At 39.4% G+C, this 21,521-nt stretch overlaps 1 protein-coding gene across 3 annotated transcripts in view; it reads left to right on the top strand.

The window, feature by feature from the left end:
* The window catches only part of CDON (cell adhesion associated, oncogene regulated), a 110,012-nt gene that overhangs the window by 71,638 nt on the left and 16,853 nt on the right, over window positions 1-21,521 (top strand). For all 3 annotated transcript variants that reach the window (XM_004469246.5, XM_012529318.4, XM_023591952.3), the window contains exons 16-18: window positions 743-964; window positions 2,922-3,202; window positions 5,842-5,921. In XM_004469246.5, coding sequence (XP_004469303.2) covers window positions 743-964; window positions 2,922-3,202; window positions 5,842-5,921 — 583 coding nt within the window. The remainder of the gene's footprint in view (window positions 1-742; window positions 965-2,921; window positions 3,203-5,841; window positions 5,922-21,521) is intronic.

Here is a 21,521-nt window from a genome sequence, read left to right as displayed (position 1 = left end):
TAAAGTCACACAGCTAGTAATAGGTAGTGGAGCTGGAATAAAACCTAGGCAGCCTAACTGCAAGGCTGAATTCTCAACCACTCTGCCCTATTGCCTTTATATGGCATTTGAAGTATTATGTGCATGTGATTTGGGGACAGAGAACAGGGTTTGAATCCAACCTGTTACTAGCTTTTGTTATTTGTTACCCAGAATACCAATGCATTAAGTAAAAGCACTGCATTACATGGACTCCAAATTTTTTCTTTTTTGGAATGTTTAATATTATGTACAAGGTTCCTAGAATTGTGTACAATTTTTCTAATAGTCCAAAGCCATGTCTTCTAATATTGATCACGTGGTAGAGGCCTAAAATATCTGAGTCTTCTTCAGCTCAAAGTGAAAGGAGATTTTCTCCCATCCATCAGTTGAAAAACTTCTTCAACTCGTTTGAGAGTCTTCTAGAAGAACAATTAAGCAGCTAATCGTGTAGCAATTTGGGGTAGACCAAGTGCCTGTGTTTCTCCGCTCTTATGATTTCTCTAAAATTTGCGGGCTAACGCCATTCAAGACCCCACAGCTTTGTCACTTAGGTTTTTAAACTTTTGAGCCCTCTTTGTGACTCACTGGTGGCCAGCTCCTTCCAGGAATAAGTGTAAACAGACTGCTTCGCATCCCTAACCAGACCTCCTTCAGAGAGTAAACCATCTCACGGATTCGGCTCTCACTCTGACACCATGTTTGCCTTTTGTATTCCCACTAGTGAAGCGTGTTCCTGGAGCTTCTGAGTATCCCGTCAAAGACTTGAGCACCCCTCCCAATTCTGCCGGAAGTGGAGGAAATGTCGGGCTTGCGGCCGGCCCTGCCCGGAGCAGCGATATGTTGTATCTGATCGTTGGCTGCGTGCTGGGCGTCATGGTCCTCATCCTGATGGCGCTCATTGCCATGTGCCTGTGGAAGAACCGCCAGCAGAGCACCATACAGAGTGAGTGGTTCACTTAGACTGCACTGCTTTCCTGAGGATGGGTAGAAAAATGCCGTCAGGCTAAATCCTTGAGTCCTGACCCTCGAGTGTGTCAGTGTCACGGCTTGAAACACGTTAGACGCTCTTCGTTCAGAGGAGGTGACTCTAAAACTGTTCTAGCCGTAAGCCAAAGTAAGTGAAGCACCCAGTGAAATTGCTCAGTAGAAGTAAACAACAAGACCCACACTAAGCAGGTCTCTGAATAAAGAACTGACTTAGTGCTGGGAAACTCTGGTGTTGTTGGACCACCAAAGAGGATGAGCCCTGGAAGCAGGAGCTTTGCAGTTGCAGCAAGAACATCTTCATGCTGGTGCAAATGTCAGCTGGGAATAGAAAGGGCCTGATGAAAAGGAAAGGGATGAAGACTTTTCTAAATCACTGTCACCAAATAACACAATTGAAGATAGCGTGGTCCTGTTTCCGTACCTGATGTACCCAAATTGCTCCAGAATGGAAGCCCCTCTCCTGCATCTACCCGGTAGTAGATAGGCTTGAATTGTTGGGAAGGGCACTGTTTTGAAACAGATAACCCAGACCCCCTTTTGTCTTTCTCCAGTCCTCTCCCCTTTCTGTGTTTCTTTGTTCCCAGTCATTAGAAAATAGGATAGCCAAAACAGCAGGAAGGCAGAGGGTTTTCCCATTGGAAGACACCAGCAGAGATAGAACTTCCAGCAACTATCAGCCAGTTCCCACTTAGGGTGTCCTTCAACTTAATAGCTCAGGGAAAATAAGTGATGTGTTTTGATTGACTTGGTGCCTTCCAAGAGATTGGCAGGGACAGGGGCAGTGGTGGTGGTGCCAGGCTGAAGGAACTGGTCGTTAAATGATTTTAATACCATTCCCTTTAGTTGTGTGTGTGCATCGAATCATTCGAAGAGAAGTGTCCATCTGGTTATCTGAGCCAGATTAATCTGAATAAAGTCATTTTCCTTTGTGACCTGGTAATGTATTTAAAGATGAAAATTTATGATCATGTTCATTCAGTCATCCATTCAAAAGGTATTTGTTAGCTTCTGCGTGCCCCGCATTGTGCTGGACAGTGACGGTATTTGGTACGTAAAATAGACATGGCCTCTGCCCTCTCAAAGTTTATAGCCCAGTGGAGAAGAGAAGCAGGTGGACTTGCCATACCACACATGGGAAAGAAATGTAGTAACAGGAGAAGCTGTGAAAAGAGGGTATGCCTAATCCAGCTCTGAGACTTTGAAGAATTTATCACAGTTCTGACAACAAATCTTGTACAATTTGGGTGCTGTACTTTCTAAGGGATCTTTCACTTTTCTTAAGTATGTCTCACAGGCATGCCTCAGGAAATTAGAATTTTGAGGCAGTTGTTCAAGCTAAGGAAATGGAATAATTAGCCTTTTGCCTTTGGTACCCCACAACCTCTAAATTGGTTGTCATGATCATGAAGTAATTTTCCTTGTCAGTGGATATCTACACAACTTCTTCCTTTTTCCTAGCAGTGTTGTTTCATGCTATTTGAAAAATCCTACCTTAAGTTAGTCTTTTTTCAAAACTGTGATTTTAATATAATTTCTTTCTGCACTTTGAATGTGTAAGAGGTTTAAAACGCTTTTTCTTAGTGTTGCCTGTACTTTGATAGTTTCATCTTCCACAATTTTGAAATTCTCTTTTGAGTAACTTCTCCTTGGTTAATTTCTCTTCCCATTGATAAAGTCATAATTAACTCAAAAGTTCACAGCGGCCCCCAAACTGGAAAGGAAATGACAGAAGGCAATAACTTTATTAAAGCATATGTCACAAGTAACCTTTAAAAGAACATTTTTAGAATGTTTTCTTTCAGCCTATTTGTAGTTTTGTAGGGGTTTCATTAATAAAACTTTCTAAACAAGAAGACTGTCCTTTTGAGTATCTCACTTTTTTTTTTTTTTTGCATTTTTTTGGTTCTCAACAGAATACGATCCACCAGGCTATCTCTACCAAGGGTCAGCTATTAATGGACAGGTGGTGGACTATACCGCTCTGACTGGCACAAACCGGATCAACGGGAATGTTCATGGAAGCTTCTTGAACAATGGAAGTCTCAGCAACGGCTGCTCCCATCTTCACCACAAGGTCCCCAGTGGTTTCGATGGAATCCTGAACGGGAGTGTGAGCGGAGGGCTCTGCTCTGGGCACGCCAACTCGCTGACCAGGACAGCCGTGGACCGTGAACGTCCCCACCACCTCGTGAACGTAAGCGACCCTCATTATAGAGAAAAGCCAAGGCACGAACACAGGGTCAGCACGCCTGGCTTTGCTTAAGATAGGATCCTCCCAGGGGCCCTCCAATGGAACTAGTCTGCACCGCTGGCAGCCCCCTGATCCAGGGTGGTCTCTATACATTGTATCTTGTCAGGTAGTAGTGGCAGTCATCACTTTGGTCTATGCATTTAAATTATTTGGCACTGAAACTGGAATAACAATGAAGAATAGGCTAGACCTCGTTCTCAAAATAGAAATACCGCTGGGCATAGACCAGACACTTTAAATCATAGAACAGGATCTGAAAAAGCTTGCCTGAAAGAGTCAGGCTGGATCGTGAAGTTGAGCCGTCGCCATCTGGAGAGCTCACGTGCTGTTGGCACCTGTTGATTGTTACCATGCAGAAGTGAGGGCCCAGGGGTGCCCGGGTTTTTGATTTCTCAAAACGTCTGTAACTCTAGGTGAAATTGCCAGAGTTTTACGCATTGACAGCTAACTGACATTTTTGGAAGGATGGTGTAGTCCATTCCAGAAACATCTGCAGGCCACAAGACTGACTTCTGACTGACCCAGGGTTTCTTTAGTTTGTTTTTTTCACTCAAAGTGTTTTGCTGCTATTGCCGTTGTCTGCCCAATTTTTGCTTTTTATAGTATTGGTATTCTTTAGCCACAAAGAGTGAAAAACTCTTAAAACTGACTTTTTTTTTTTTCTCCCAGGGATAATTAGCTAAGATAGTTTAATTTTAGAAATGGGAAGAGAATGACTAGCACATTTTAGTTTTATACTGGTTAAAGAGGTTTTCTTCATATAAAGTTTGACCTATTCCATTGTTTGGAGGCATATCCACTTTATTTTTCTTTCAAATAAATAATTTGTATAGTTGGTCAAATTAAGCACTCATTTAGTCTCTGTCATTATTACTGTTAGGTTAATTTGCCCTAACCTACAATGTGCTAAAATTTCAAGTTTAGAATTTTTTCATCTTCAACTTTAATAAAGAGATCACTAAAATATTACATTTGGAGAACAAAGCTATAATATGTATTTATATCTTAAAGCCAGGAACCTAATAACTTTTGTGTATTGTAGAAAAAATATTTAATTTGCTTTGGTGCATCTCGTTATTGAAAGAGAATAATGATTTCATTATTTAGCGTGGAAACACATGGCTCATACTCAGACTTTCTAAACTTTTTTTTCAAACTAACATTGTCTAAGAAAATGGAAAGAGAGAGCATTAAAGTTTGGCCAGCACATGCAGTTTGCAAAAGAAAGAAAAATAAGGCTCATGTTTGCTTTAGCATTTGAACACAGAACTTTTCGTTTTTTGAACAATCAGTTGCTGTATAAATAATAGTTGTCCCATTTGGTATAGTGTTTTAGAGGTGACCGTCCATGACTGCAGCCCGTTAGTTTTCTTACTCCTCCCTTCTGGGTAGGAAGAAATAGGGGTGTTTTGAAAATGTTAGTGATCATAAAAATCATTGGATTAACTTTAATAACATGTTTAGTGATTCAGATAAATGCATCAGCCTGTGGGTTGTTAACTTCATTTTCTGGCCCTTTGGGGTTTGCCCCCATGGACTGAACACAGCATGGAAATAGTCTTTTTCTTCATGTTTTCTTGCTGATTCCTGTTGTTAGTTAGATGAGGAATGCTGAGAGAAACTCTCTGTACTTCTCATTGGCTTAGATTCTGGCTGCTGTTAGGAGAGGACTGGAAGTGGAAAGTATTCTAGGGAAAAACAATCGCCTGACCTTTTCCTAACCTTGAAGTCTAGGAGAGCGGTAGCCTCCCCACTCTTATCAAATTCAGTTCTGTTTTTCATCTGAAAGCAAAATTCTGACTCTGATCGTAAGGCGAGTTTAAGTTTTAGATTCATTTTCTAAGAACTCGGGCCATTGTGATTGCCGAGTGAACCTTTTACAATGAGGTATGTGTTAATCTGGGCATTTCTTTTAATTGCTGGGCGGTTTCCGCCAAAAGCAACATCAAAATATTAATACTCCCCTCCAAGGCATTGCTGGCTAAGAATCCACTCCATCTGGAAAAACAGAACGTGTTTTAAAACTTAGCGTAGTCAAGTGAACAGACCTAATCGGAATAATTACAGGAAAGTAAAGATGGGTTTATCTTGTGACATCATTCATACAGATTTCACACCCTGTTTCTCCAACTGGCACCACGTAAAATTCTTCCATGACTGCCAGAAAAGGAAAAATGAATAGGAGTTTATAATGTTTGCTAAACTCCTCTTAGATTTGAAATCTAACTAAATCGGTTAGATTTGAAACACTGAAGGGAAGTGACTAACTTCTCCCTCCATTTATTTGCCCTTTTCCAGTAAAAAAAAATAAAAATCAAAAAAACTTAGGAAGTCATGGCAGTTCAGTTTTTGGAGTACAGTTTTAGTATTTAGTATTGCGCAGAGCTCAACCAGACTCACTGGTGAATATAGGCAAATAATGGTTAGCATGACGTTGCCAAGGGAGTTGGTTGAAATATACCGGGTCAATGTGTCTGTTTATTTTTGACTTGGCCATTACACTTGGTTGTTTGATTACTTGTCTACAGCACCTTCAGCAGCCTTTCTTCTCTTCTTTTTCCCTGAATCTCCTTCCTGACAAGGGTGGTGGAATGTACACAGCAGTACCTCAGACCGACCCGTTGGAGTGTATTAACTGTCGAAACTGTCGAAACAACAATAGGTATGTCTCTAAGCATTCGCACAGGTTGTTGGGAATAAGGTAGGAGTCCTTCTGTTTTCCCTTCAGCAAAGGAAGTTCTTGAAATCTTACCTACGGTATAAAGCCCTGAATTTGGAGTCTTTTACATTTGAAGGCTGTTACTCCAGTTTTTTGCCTCTGCTTTACAATTTTTATCTCCCTCTGCCTCTGTTCCTTTAGATGCATAGTCACAAGAGAAAAAAGCCTTTGTTTCTCACGGAGGTACTATTAAAAGGTTTAATGTTCTTGAAATTTGTAAATTAGAGTAAATCCTTGGATACAGACTTTATCTTTTCTCACTGGTTATTTTCTACCCTAAGATACAGGATATTATGAGGATATTATGAGGATGGATGAGATGTGTTTGAGTGGTAGGGAAAATCAAAGCCTTGTGTATATGGTTATTTTTTTCTCAGTGATATTGTGGAAGTTTTCTTACCTGATTATCCAGTTTTTAAATCCTAAAGCCTTTAGATAATTAACAAAATTTTGCTTCCTCATTTTTTCCCCCAAACTAAAAGGTAATATGTCCTCAAAATATTTCAAGCAAAATAGAAATATATAGTGACCTGTGCATTTAAATTTTGACAGAATATTCAGAAAACATTCATGCTACCTTGATAAATGTTGATTCCAAAGGATTATCAAACTCTTTGTTTTGTTGTATCTGTCAGAAGTCTTAGTTTTCTTTTACAGAATGATGGTATTGGATTAGATGGTCACTAATCCCAGCTCTAAACTTCTACAATTAAAAAATCTGTATTAAAATTAGAGCCTAAAATAAGTGGAGTATGGACTGGAACTTGGATATTTCATTATCACAATGGGATTTGACCTGTATTTTAAAAATTATTGAAAAGGTTAAGAGTTGTCTCTGGGAGTTGCAGAAACCACAACTTGAACATGAATCTGGTCAACGACAGAATTGAAAGTATTTAACCAAAAGAAAAAGAAATTGTTTCAGCATGAATTTTGAGAGTTACAGAACATAAAGCTCTAACGCCTCTTAGAAATATTTTGTTATCATTTACCTAATCCATCCTAGGCTTCCCCTATTGGCAGGAGTCTGTTTCATGTACTAAGTCCTCCTTGTATATTTAAGTTACGGACGAGTCTACCTCTTAAGTCGTTCATAACTCTGAAGCCACATTTTTGCTCTGAGCCTGTCTTAGACTTTACCACAATTTGTTAGGAGCATGCTAAAGAACTGGAAAAGGAGGTTCATACACCTGGTGAATAATCAGATGGATTTAATTAAAGCACATGGTTTTGCCCAAATACGTAATCTGTTTTCCCTACTGGTGTTTATGGCCATCAGCAGGTCTTGGCTGTACCTCCATGTTAGACTGGTGCTAAGTGAAGCTAGGCTTGCTTCATTAGACCTATGGTCTTCGGAAAGTTGTGTGATCTCACTGAGTTGTTGCCTTACCTAAAAAATGAAAGATTGTCCTAGATAATCTAAGATCGCTCCCAACCCTGACATTCTCTGATTATAATAAATACATTGATAATTTGCTGCCAGTCATTTCTTTATGATGAGGTATTATCTTAGTACCAAAAATACATCCTGTTTCCTTAAAAAGGATGTAAATAACCTCTACCACCTTGTCTTCATGGCCATTGTGCATGTGTGTGAGAGTGAGTGTGTATATGCGTGCATTTTGGGGCTTTCATTACACATGGTTTTTCCCTTTAAGAGAATGGCCAATTGTCATAATTTTCAAATAAGTGACTTCCTGCATTTCATGTTTGGGGGTTTTCCTTTTTTCTGGGAACAAGTGTATTTTCTCAGCCTGGGAACACCTGCTTCTGTTTCTTCCTGGTGTAAATTTTCTCCTAGCCTCAGCGTCAGCTTGGTTAGGGCATGTCTTCGCTGGCCTGTTTTTTGTGTTTGTTTTTGTTTGTCTTCAAGGTTAGCCACAAGTCTTCCTTGACTCCCAGGATCCACTGTGTGATTTTGACACTTAATAATTGGACAGCTAAGTATCAATAAGAATCTCCCGTCAACTCTAGGAAATTGGAAACGTTAACTTTTAATTTTAATTCAGAGTTAATTCTTGTAACTTTGAAATTGAGAAAAGGTATCTCCTCTCAAGATCAGCAAAAAGTGACAAAATCTGTAACAAGCTTTGAATGCTGAGAGGTAGATAGTGTATGATTTCCCCCCATAATATGCAGAAACGTTGTCAGTTGACACTTTTAGGATATCCACGTTATTACTAAGAATTAGTTTGCATTTCCTGATGCCAACTGAACTAGTGTATACATAAAAAGAGGCATGGTTTCATTTAAGTTTTATGAGGGCTCTCAAGTGGGTATTGGAGAGTTTTTGGCTTGATTTCATCAAATTACATTTATTGAACACTGGCCAGGCCCTGGACTGGGTCCTGATGTGTTTCCATGCAGAAGGAATTTTTTTAAAGTAATTTTATTGAGATATATTCACATACCATACAGTCTATCTAAAGTATACATTCAGTGGCTTTTGGTATAATCATAGAGTTGTTCATTCATCACCACAGTCAATTTTAGAGCATTTTCATTACTCTAAAAATAAAAAACCTGTCCCTTAGCAAGTCACTTTTCAATCCCTCTATCCCTCCCCAGCTGTACATAACTGCTAATATGATTCCATCTGTAAATTTATTTATATTTGCATCTTATCTGGTACTTTGTATCTGGCTTCTTCCATTTAGCATAATTTTTAAAAAATTTTACAGTTGATGGAAAAATATTAATATATTTCTATTGCTACAGTCTATCATATACCCAGATACCACCCTATTATTAACATCTGGTAATATTAGCATACATTTGTTCTCATTCATGGAAGAAGGAATTTTAAGAGCAAAGCCATGGAGGAAGGATAATGTTTATGTAAGAGTTGGGTGGTTCTCAAACTTGAACGTGCATTAGAATCACTTGGAAGGTTTATAAAGCCAGATTGCTAGGCCTCACTCCCAGGATTTCTGACTTAGTAGGTCCAGGGTGGGGACTACAAATCTGCATTTCTAACGAGATCCCACGTCATGCTGATGCTGCTGGTCCTGGGCTCATGCTTTGAGAACCACTGGAATAATTTGGCTGGTGAAGTGCAAGTGGAGAGTCATAGGGTAGAAAACTGGGAAGCTGGACTGAGTTTTTGTCGTGAATGACCCTGAATGTCAGGGTTTAGTGATTTAGTTAGTAAGCATTTTTTGAATGCCTGCCATGTACTTGACTTTGGCCAAAGCCCTACCTCTGGGACCTTACAGTCTGCTGATAGTGATTCTCCAACAAAGCTAGGAATATGGCAATAGAGTTTGAAAAAGCACATTGAACTTTATAATTTTATACTTAAGGAATGGGGAAAAACCCTATCGTTTCTGTAATACAAATTGGGTATGAGTTATTTACATTTATGAAAAGGGGATGTGGGTTAAAGGTTCAAACACACCAGTCTAGTAACATCATAATTCTTTGGAAGATTTTTGAGAAGGGGAATGATCTTTTCAGAGTTGTGTTTAGGCTTGAGTAATGCTAGCAATGCACATGTTGGATTGGAGGGAAGGGACCAGTTAGACAATTGCTATAATGGGAATGAAAAGGAAGAAGAGATGAGTGAGATTGCAGAGTTGGAATCTCCAAGATTTGGCAATTGATTGATAGGGATCAGGAAAACAGGAAGCTTCAAATGGGCAGGAGGTCTCAAGCGTGGATGACATAGTAGTTGGGGAAACTTAAAAATATTTCTAGTTAAGGTGATGACTTTGGTTTTGAGCATTTCAAGTTTAAAGTGCCAGGTAGATATCAAAGTCAAGCAGACAAATGAAAATGCTGGTCTTGGGTTCAGTGGGTAGACTGAGACTAGATATTAATAGATTTGAGGAAGAGTTTGTATCAAAGTGATAGCTAGGACTTAAAAATAGAAGAATTTGCCGAGGAAGGCAATAGGCATGGCTGGTTGATTATTTTTATCTATTTAATTAAGATAATTATTTGTTTTACTTCTTAAGGATTTAACATGATTAGACACTTTTTAAAATAAGTTATCTCTTTTATTATTTTTTGTATACTGCCCTTATTTATCTTCCAGAGAAAAATAGAGATGAGAAAAGAGGAGTGATAAAATAAGGAGAGTGAAAAAAAAAAAAAGAGGATTCATTCCTTCTGCCTTTATGGAACTTATAGTCTAATGGGGAAAACATATCTTTTAAAAATATCGTAATTACACCATATAAATGAATATATCATTAAAACTGGATGCTTCAATGGAAAAAATAAGGGATGTGATCAGAGAGGAAAGATCTTCCTGGGCAGGTAGCAGTTTGCTGATCTCAAAGAATTTGTAAAATCAGGTAAAAGGAACGGGGGTGGATTAAGAGCTTTCCAGGCCAAGGGTGCCATTTATACAAAATCTCTAAAACAGAATGCCTGAATCCTGAAAGAATTTGAAGAACAATAATGCAGCCTGAGTTTTGTAAATGAGGAGGACAGAAACAAAGGAGCAGTGGCATCCAATCACATAAGGCCGTGGGAAGTCTGTGATAGACTTTGGGCTTTTTAACAATATTCCGGTTGCAGTTTGGAAAATAAATTGGATGGAGCAAGAGAGGAGACAGACAGACCAGTTAGGTGGCTACTGTAGGAGGTCAGAGGAGAAATAGTGCATTATGTAGTTGCAATAGATGTGGAGAGGGTAGGTGGCTGTGAGGGATTTAGGAGGTGTGATGATTATTTTTTAAAAATAAGATGGGAGCTGAAGTAGCTCAGTGGTTGAGTGCCTGCTTCCCACGTAAGAGGTCCTGGGTTCAATCCCTGGCCCTGGTACCTTTAAAAAAAAAAAAAAAAAGATGGGCTTAATCGAATGGGGAGGCAGGCTGAGGGAGGTGTCAGGGATGGCGCCTGGGTAGCTGGGCGGTGGTGCGGTCACTGGGCAGGAACAGGGAGGAGTTGAAGGCAAACTCGCTGCCCCGTGGCCACCTTGGGAGCCATCAGACTGGCTCTAACCTAGATATCTTAGGACTTGGAGAAGTGTTGTGCAGGGCCTTTGCTATCTGGGGTCTTAACTGCACCCTGCCCTGATACCCAAGATCCTTTTTTTCTGTGCCTTCCTTGGTTTAAACTTTAATGTGTTTATTGGAGGAAGCTTTTAAGAAGCAAGGCATCGCCAGCCATCGTTCTATCATTTCCCTATTTTAGTAATAACTCTGGAGAGAACAGCATGCCTTTATTGCCTGGGCTAGAGCAGTGATGTGCAAACTTGAGAACAGGTAAGGAGGAGTGTGCGTTATAGCAGTCTGAGAAGTTGTATTTGATCCTGGCACCTTCACAGCATGTTATAAATGACTGCCTGCCTCCCTGTGTTCAGTCCATTTGAACCCTTTTCAGGTTTTAAGAGTAATGTGAAAGAGCTCACTATGAAGAGCCAGGAAGAATCATATTTAATGCAGTTTTGTAAGGAGCCAATTTCCTGCCTTAAAGATTTAATTGAGACAGCCTTGTGCAATTTGGGCATTTTGAGAGTTAAATAGCTTTTAATCAAGTCGATCAAAATCTTTCTACCTTTCTCTTCTCCTTTTCTTCTCTCCTCAATTCAGAAAGCAGTGGTGCAATTCTGGATATGTAATCAAATGTGGTTTGTCACTTGCTTGGCAATTTAATGGGAAGAGATTGACATTAAATCTGGTCTGTTTACTGTCAGTCTTGATAATTTGTAAGAGAGAGTAAGAGGACACTGATGGAATTCACAGATGAAAACTGAACAGAGAGGTCCCATCAGGAAGCAACGAGAAATTAAGTTTGAGGGTCCTAGAGAGATTGGAAATGGGCAGGAAATAGCCAAGTAAAAATCAGCTTGGAAAAATGCATTTAATTCATCTGGGGAAAAATGTAAGCCTCATGGCTGGTTGTCAAGAGGAGAAATGAAACTATTGGGAATGGTGCTTTAGAAAACACAGACATTACAAATGATTTCCAAATTCTTGCAAATGATAGCCTTAAATGTCTGTGTATCATTGATTTGGAGGCAGCCTTGATATGGAGGGTTTCAGCCAATTTGAAACCCTCCACTGATGCCAGAGATACTCAGATAGAAATAGTGCGTAGAGTTGAATATGAAAATAATTAATTGTAATAATGGTTCTTTCAGGCCTAGGCTTTAAATCTACCTAATTACTTTGTTAAGTATGAAAACAACTACTTGTCCACTACACCTAATTCTTTCTTCTGACAAGTCAGTTTGTTATGACTCTCTCCCTCTCCTACTTCTGACCATTTAACAACTTCAGAACTGCACATGCAGTCAAAGGGAGCAAAGACACAAAACCCAAGATTCTGCTTCTTTTTCCTCTATGGTAATCTGCCTCGTTCCCCAAGAAAAAAATTCCAGAGCTCTGTGTGTAATTTTTTGCCTCTCAGTTAACACCTTCCTTTTTGAGAAGCTATCTATCTCCCCTACTCTATCCCCAGCTTTTAATATGGAGACAAAAGGCATGTTGTCAGGGAGGCAAGTGGTTGGGGGGATATCCTTTTGGCCTTTTATTTATAAGCTTGGGTGTGTGTTCACTACTAGGGTCAGCAGTGCATTCAGTCACTTATTGTCACTCAACATTGGCCACCTATTTGCGACAGTCATGAATTCCCCAAAGGAAACCCCCATTCTGATGCTAGGGTGGTTGCAGCATCCAACAAGGAATGGAGGGCGGCCATGGCCCGAGAGCAATGTCATCAGTGTTCTGATGAGCTCCTGTGAAAAGGGACTAGGTTATCAAAAGGACAGACACACAGTGGCCAAGAGAAAACTGCAGAGATGAGCCAGGTATTAAAACTAACCACCGCCATGATGTGGCTGTTTGAGAAATCTCAAGAACATATTAATGAAAATAAGTATCACATATTCAAGAGATTCATACAGAGTTAGTTCCTGCACTCTAGGGATAATCGAAAGAGGAAACTTAATGTAAAATATAATTATCTAATCAGTAATTCTGTCCATAACCGTGCTTAACAATTATCTAGCTATGTAATTGGAAATAAAGTTTCTCTAGAAAATATTTAAGAAGCACTGCATAGTTTCACAGGAATGTCCAAAAATACATTGAGTCACATACTGAAGCACCTCATTTCTCCCAGCACAGTCCTGTACTGCTGTGCCAATCTCTTATTTCCTATTCTATGCTATTCAGATGGCGAAATAAAGGCTGTATTATTATTTTTATGAGACTATATTAGAGTCAGTTTCAGAGTTGTTTTCCTATGTTGCAGGTTGGTCAAAGAGACATTTCCTGTTTACTAAAAGGTATTTTGGGCACAGGCACAGACCACCTGAGTTCTTGCAGACAGCACAGATTTTGTATGTAGCCAGATGCAAAGACTTCCATTTACTCAGTGTTTTCAAACTTAAGAAAAGTAGTTTCGTTGAGCCAGAGACAACTCAGTGAAAAGTTTCTCCTCACCGTAAGCCAATAATAACTGCAACTGAAAGATTGTTTGGGAAGCCTAAGATAGTGGAATTGCCCACTATTTGTATTGCATAAACAGTAAACCATGCATTGTGAAAGCATCTTATTGCAGATTTACTCCCTGCAGGTTTGGAAAGGCCATCATTTCCTGTTTGTTTGTCTTATCATCTTTTGTTGCACACTGTACATTTTAATATTTTGAAGTGTTAACTCTGGGCTTTATTCCCTGAGATGCCTATTTCTTGACTTTGGATGCAGGTGGTGATCTGGCAGGGATTTTCTGGAATGTCAACACCCCTCCCCCCCATCACAATGTCTGCCCTGCAGACTTTCACTCCCTGCAGATCAGAGTCTCTTAAGTATACATATGTATACATATTATTTTTATGATTATCTGAATTGTCTTAAGAAATTAGTACCCGTATAAACTTTTAATTAAAGCATTATCACAGAAGAATTCATTTCACATATTATACCTAATTATATTCAGAACAGATATTCCTTTCCTGTGGTCTGTATCTTCTATGCTTATATCTTAACATGTAAGGTAACTCCCAGTTAAAGTCATTCTTATCTTGGTACATGCAGACATCTGGAGTTGAACTATAAGTAATTTGACCAAATTATTTACATTTGGTTATCTAAGTGGTAAATTACTAATGATTATGAGTTAAGAGTCACTGCAGTAGGTGCAGGACTGTGGGGTGATGATGGAGTAGGAAGTTCCAGGAATTGGTCCTTCTACTAGAACAACTCCTAACAGGCAGAAACTGTCTGAATCACCTATTTCGAAACTCCAGATTCCACTAAAACACTGTGCAGCATCCAGGCAAGAGCAAGAGGAAGGGGCTGGTAAATTAACTAAATTAACAGTAAATTGCTCTCTCCACATGACAGTTACTGTCATCCAGCCCTCACTCTCACAGCAGGCAGCCTTGGGGTCTGGCCCCTGGTGTACCCTGCTCATGCCAGGAAAAGACATAAAAATTCACTTCCCTAAGATCTTTGGTGGGAATGGGCCAATCACTGATCATGGCTTTTGATTAGCTAATTCAGTTGCCGGGGCCCAGCTCTGAGGGCGGCCACTGTCTCAACCCACCCAGGACAATGGCAGCAGAAAGACTTAAAATGGGTGCTTCCGCAGAGCTGCAGAGGACAGTTGAAGAGTTGCATTTGCTGTGCAGGTCAAGAAAGTGCTGCTCTGGGGAGCCACAGAAGATGCTCCCGGCACCCTTCCTGGCCCTGCCCTCATCTCTTCTCCAGGGAAGTTTGGAACTGGCTGGCTGCACCCTTTCTGGGTCTTAGGCCATGTTCTGGCTGGGAAAGACTGACTTGAGAAATTCCTCTCCAGCATGTCCTCCCTCCCGGAATTTGCCCTCCTGGCAAAAGCAACTTGAGACAGTGAAAGCAGTGTGAGAAACTATTTGCCTGGGAAAGGCTTACCTACTTTAAGATCAGCAGTGGATTGCCTGGGAGAGGTAGAAGGTCTTTTTCTCTGAGAATTAGAGGGGACATCCAAACTCCTGTAAACAGGGCAGCTCCTAAGGCCACTAGACGTACAAGCTCAGGACAAGACAGAGGCCCAGGAAAGACAAAGAGGATCCTGCACTTTGCGTTCGCCTTGGGGAGACCGTCCTGATATATGAGGGCTGACATTCAAGAAAATGTCTCTTCACCAGCTCGCTACAAAGTAAAGAAAAAGATGTCTCAGGAAATAAATCCTAAAGTTAGCATTTTAGAACACTGAAATGTACAGTATGGGGAAGCAGATGTGGCTCAACCGATTGGGCTCCTGTCTACCCTATGGGCGGCCCTGGGTTCGAGTCCCAGGGCCTCCTTGTGAAGGCAAGCTGGCCTGCACCCATGGAGAGCTGGTGGCCCATGCCCGCAGAGAACTGGCACAGCAAGATGAAGCAAAAAAGGGAAACAAGCAGATACAGAAGAACGCGCAGTGAACGGACACAGAGAGCAGACAGCAAGCAGGCGGCAAGGGAGAGGGATAAATTTTTAAAATCTCAAAAATAAAAAGTACAGTGTGCAAGAAAAGATTACAAGACAAACAAAGAAACAGGAAATGATGACCCTTCCAAAGGAAAAGGATAAAAATCCAGAGAACATCAATGAGGAAGGCCAGACTTTGGACGTACTGGACAAGGACTTTAAAAAAATGATCCTCAGTGTGCTCAAGGAAATAAAGTACAGAGAAAGAACTAAAGGATATCATGAGAACAATGAATGAACAATATGAGAATCTCAGTAAAGAGAGAGAGGTTTTAAAAAGGAACCGAGCAGAAGTACTAGAGTTGAAGATGACAAAACTCAAGTGAAAAATGCCAGGAGGATTTCAGCAGCAGAATAGAACTGCCAAAGAAAGAATCTATGAACTTAAAGAGAAGGCAGGTGAAATGAGTCAAGCTGAGGAAAAGAAAGAGAATAGAGTTATAAAAAGGAAAATATCTTAGAGATCTCTGGATACCATCAATATATCATATACGAATAATGGGAGTCCCAGAGGAAGAAGAGAGAGACAAAGGGACAGAGGACATATTCAAAGAAATAACAACAGGAAAGCAGACTTGGCCCAGTGGTTAGGGCGTCCGTCTACCACATGGGAGGTCCGCGGTTCAAACCCCGGGCCTCCTTGACCTGTGTGGAGCTGGCCCACGTGCAGTGCTGATGCGTGCAGGAAGTGCCGTGCCATGCTGGGGTGTCCCCCGCATAGGGGAGCCCCACGCACAAGGAGTGCGCCCCGTAAGGAGAGCCGCCCAGCACGAAAGAAAGTGCAGCCTGCCCAGGAATGGCGCCGCACACACAGAGCTGACACTGCAAGATGATGCAACAAAAAGAAACACAGATTCCGGTGCCGCTGACAACAACAGAAGCGGACAAAGAAAAACACGCAGCAAATAGACACAGAGAACAGACAACTGGGGTGGGGTAGGGGGTAGGGGAGAGAAATAAATAAATAAATCTTTAAAAAAAAAAAAAGAAAGAAAGAATAACAGAACACTTCCTAAACATAGCAGAAGATTTGAATATGCACATCCAAGAAGTCCAGAGAGCACCAAACAGGATATACTTGAAGAACAATGATGCGAGAGTTCCAAAAGCTTCAAGAGAAAAAGCAACATGTTAAGTACAAGGGAGTCCCAATTAGATTAAGTGCCAATTTCTCATTAGAAACCACAGAGGTAATAAGTCAGTGGGTCAAAGTACTTAAAATGCTGAAAGAAAGCAAAGGCCAACAAAGAATTTTATATCATGCAAGATATTCTTTCAAGAGTTTAAGACATTACCAGATAAGCAAAAGCTGAGGGATTTCTCCACTAGACCTGCCCTACAAGCAGTGTTAAAGGGAGTCCTTTAGACTGAAAGGAAAGGACACCGCACAGTGGTTCATAGTGCCATAAAAGAAAAAAAACCTCCAGTAAAGGCAACCATTAGGGCAATTATATATGCCAGTACTATTGTATTATATTTTATGGTATGTAACTTCACTTTTTATTCCCTACATGTGCTGAAATGCAAATGCATAAAAAGTAATGGTAAACATATGGTTTGGGACATAAAATATTCAAAGATATAATTTGTAACAAGTGCAAAAAAAGATGGGGAACCTAAGGGGTATAGGAACAGTGTATGTGTATGCTGTTGAGGTCAAGATGGTATCAAGTCAAATATTACTGTTATATATTTACTGTTACATATTTATATGTAGCCACAGGGAAAATATATGAAAAATATACCAGATAGAAATGAGAAAGGACTCAGTATGGTACAATACAAGAAAAATCAGATAAATATGAAAGTAAGCATTAATGGAAGAATTGAGGAACAGAAAAGGTATAAGACTTACAAATACTAAGTAGCAAAATAGGAGAAAGTCATCAGTAGTGACTTTAAATGTAAATGCATTAATTCCAGTCAAAGGCAGAGGGATAAAAAAACTTAATCCAACTATATGTGGTCTACAAGAGATTTGCCTTAAATTCAAAGACATATGTGGTTTGAAAGTGAAAGAATGGAAAAAATATGCCATATAAGTAGTAAACAAAAGAGAACTGGGGTAGCTATGCTAATATCAGATAAAATAGACTTTAAGACAAAGTTACAAAAGACAAGGACAGTCATTATATACTGATAAATTCCACAAGCACATATAATAATTATAATTATATATGCACCTAATAGCAGAACCCCAGAATATAAGAAGCAAATCCTAGATTTGAATGGAGAAATTAATGGTTTTATGTTAATAGTAGGAGACTTCGATACACCACTTTCAGTAATGAAATGGATAGAACATCTAGATAGAAGATGATTAAGAAAATACAAGATTTGTTGAGTGGTACTTTAAACCAACTAGACCTAACAGACATATATGACATTTTATTCAACAAAAACAGAGTACACATACTTCTCGAGTACACATTGAACATTCTCTAGGAGAGACCATATCTTAGATCACTAAACAAGTCCCAATAAATTCAAAATTTAAAAAGTCACACAGTGTATCTTCTCAGACCACAATAGAATTAAGCTAGAAATCAATAAAAGAAGGAAAAAATGGAAAATCCACAAATATTTGCAAATTAAACTACATACTCTTAGACAACCAATGGGTTAAAGAGGAGTCCACAAGGAAAATGAGGAGGTATTTTGAAGCTAATGAAAAATTACAACAAAACCAACCTGTGGGATGCAGCAAAGGCTGTGCTGAGAGGAAAACTTATAGCTCTAAATGCTTACATTAAAAAAGAAGAAAGATTCTAAATCAATGACCTAACCTCAAAACTGGAAGAACTAGAAAATGAAGTGCAAACTAAACTCAAAACAAGCAGAAGGAAGGAAATAGCAAAGATTAGAGTGGAGCAAATAAAATAAAGAATTAAAAAAAAAAAAGACTAGCAGAATAAAAAACAGAAAAAGATCATTCTTTGAAAAGATCAATAAAAAAGAAAAAAGAAAAGATACAAATAATTAAAATCAGAAAAGACCAACATTACTACCCACCCCACTGAAATAAAAAAGCACTACAAGGGATACTGTGAACAAGTGTATGCCAACAAATTAGATAACCTAGATGAAAGGGACAAATTCCTAGAAACATACAAACTATCTACACTGACTTGAGAAGAAATAGAGTATCTCAACAAACTAATAAATAGAAAAGAGATTGAATCAGTAATCAAAATTCCTCCCAACAAGAAAAGCCCAGGAACAGACGGCTTCACAGGTAGTTTTACTACACCTTCCAAGAAGAATTAACACCAATGCAGCTCAGGCTTTTCCAAAAATTGAAGAAGAGGGAACAATCCCTAATTCATTCTATGAGGACATCACCACCCACATACCAAAAGCCAGGTAAAGATAACACAAAAAAGAAAATTACCAAATAATAACTCTTATGAATATAGATGCAAAAATCTTCAACAAATACTAGCAAACTAAATGCAACAGCACATACACCATGATCAAGTGGGATTTAACCTAGATATGCAAATGTGGTTCAACAGAAGAAAATCAATTAATGTAGTAAACCAAATAAACAGAATGGAGGGAAAAACGATTTTTCAAATTCTGCTAAATATATGTGTATTTTCTCCTACAGCCTAATTTTATTTTTTTAAACTAAAACTTTTTTTTCTGACATAATTTTTTTGTATCAGATAAGTTTCTAATACCTATTATTTTAAATTCTTCCAAGGAAATAGCATCAAGCCAAATGTCACTGTTTGTTTTACACCATCACCATTTAATAAGTTTACTTGAGTGAGAAAAAATGTGTAAAAAATTTTGATGTTCTAACATTCATAACTTATTTCTTCCACATTTTTGTGGTCCTGTGGTGTGTTAGTTACTATAAGCTTGGCACTGGGCATTCTGACTTTAAAGTAGTTCTTTTACTACTTTACAGACAATATAAGTGCCTTAGAACATTTTTAACTCCATTTCCCCTCCAGTGTTTTATATTATTTTATCATAGTTTCTAATTCTACAAATATTTAAAATCCCCTAAGACATTACAATTACTCTTCTTTGCAGTGAATATTCAGAATTTGCTACATTACCTTTTCAAAAAAAATTTTTTTGCTACTCATTCCTTCTTTTTCCTCCCCCTCCCCCTCCCTGCTGTTTTTGCTGTCTGTGTCCATTCACTATGTGATCTTCTCTATCTATTTCTCTTTTTGTTTTCTCTTTTCATCTTTCTCCTCTAGGATTCACTGAGATTCGATCCTGGGGATGTCTGATATGGAGAGAGGTTCCCTGTCAAGTGCACCACCTCAGTTCCTGGTCTCTGTTGTGCTTCACCTTGACTCTCCCCTTTGTCTCTCTTTTGTTGCATCATCATCTTGCTGCATGACTCACTTGCGTGGGCACTGGCTCACCACACAGGCACTCAGCTTACCGTGCGGTTACTGGCTCACCATGTGGGCACTGGCTTACCATGCAGGCACTCGTGGGCACTCGGCTTGCCACATGGGCACTTGGCTCACCATGTGGGCATTTGCATGGGCACTCAGCTCACCACATGGGCACTCAGCTCACCACATGGGCACTGGCTCCCTGTGTAGGCACGCTTTCTCTTCTTCTTTTTCACCAGGAGGCCTCAGGGATCCAACCCCGGGTTCTCCTATATGGTAGGTGGAGACCATATCACTTGAGCCACATCCGCTTCCCTTTATTCCTTTTTTTTTTCCAAAGATTGATTTATTTCTCTCCCCTTCCCCACCCCCACCCCACCCCCAGTTATTGCTCTCTGAGTCCACTTCTATTCTTGCCAGCGGCACCTGGAATCTGTCTCTTTTTTTGTGTCATCTTGCTGTGTCAGCTCTCCATGTGTGCAGCGCCATTCCTGGGCAGGCTGCACTTTTTTTGCGCTGGGCAGCTCTCCTTACGGGGTACACTTCTTGCGCATGGGGCTCCCCTACGCAGGGGACACCCCTGCATGGCGGGGCACTCCTTGTGCACATCAGCACTGCACGTCAGCCAGCTCATCACATGGGTCAGGAAGCCCTGGGTTTGAACCTTGGACCTCCCATGTGGTAGGCGGATACCCTATCCGTTGGGCCAAATCCGCTTCCCTCCCTTCATTCCTTTATGCATTTTCTTTCTTCTGTATGGGATCATTTCCTTCAACTTGAAGAATTCCCTTTAGAATTCCTTGTAATACAGGTCTAAGAGTGACAAATTCTCAGAGTTTTCTGGTATGAAAATGTCTTCAATTCTTCTCTTTTGAAAGATCTTTTTACTGATTATTGAATGCTAGCTTGGTCATTATTTTCTTTCAGTACTTCATAGTTGCCATTCCATTATTTTATTGCTTCCATTATTTCTGTGGAAAATGACTGAGAAGCTATTATTGTTCCCTTTCAGGGAATAAGTCTTTTTATCCTCTGACTAATTTTAGGATTTTCTCTTTATATTTTGCTTCTAGTATTTCAATTACTAACATTCAAAGGTGTAAATTTCTTGGTATTTTTTTCTGCTTTGTATTTATTCTGCTCTATTCTCACAGAATTTCTTGAGTTTATGGCCTGAGTTTCCTTTGGTTTTAAAAAATTCTTGCTTTTATCACTCCCAATATTGCTTCTCTTTCTTTCGCTCATTTCTTCTTCACAGAGAATCTCACTATATATGTATATGTTTGATTTTTTTGCTATGCCTCATATGTCTTTCAAGCTTCCTTCAGTGTTTTCCATCCTTTTTCTCTCTCTCTCTCTGCTGTGGTCTGATTACTGTGTGGGACTGGCTTCATATTCACTGATCCTATCTTCATCTGTGCCCCATCTGCTCTTCATCTCTAGTATTGACTTTTAAATTTCAATTATTGTGCTTTTTAGTTTTAGAATTTTCAAATGATTCTAGTTAAGTGTTAAAATTCTTCATCTTGTCATCTATTTTCTGGGACATATTAGTCCAGTTTTTAAAAGCCTTTGTCTGCTAATGTAGTATTATTCTTTATAAATACCTGATGTACTTGGCTTTTGTTTCAGATGACAGGTGTCTTATTTCACTACATATATAGTGAATATATTTCTATATTTGAAAATAAACTTTGAGTTATTTAAATAAAAGAATTGGTTTGCTGATAGACATATTTTTCTCTTTCAGGTTCAGTTCTTTCTTCATGCTTAGC

The sequence above is a fragment of the Dasypus novemcinctus genome, chromosome 27 (genome assembly GCF_030445035.2).
Source record: "Dasypus novemcinctus isolate mDasNov1 chromosome 27, mDasNov1.1.hap2, whole genome shotgun sequence".
NCBI classification, from domain to species: Eukaryota; Metazoa; Chordata; class Mammalia; order Cingulata; family Dasypodidae; genus Dasypus; species Dasypus novemcinctus.
The sequence above is the reverse complement of the archived record's forward strand: the minus strand, read 5'-3'. Positions and strand labels throughout refer to the sequence as shown.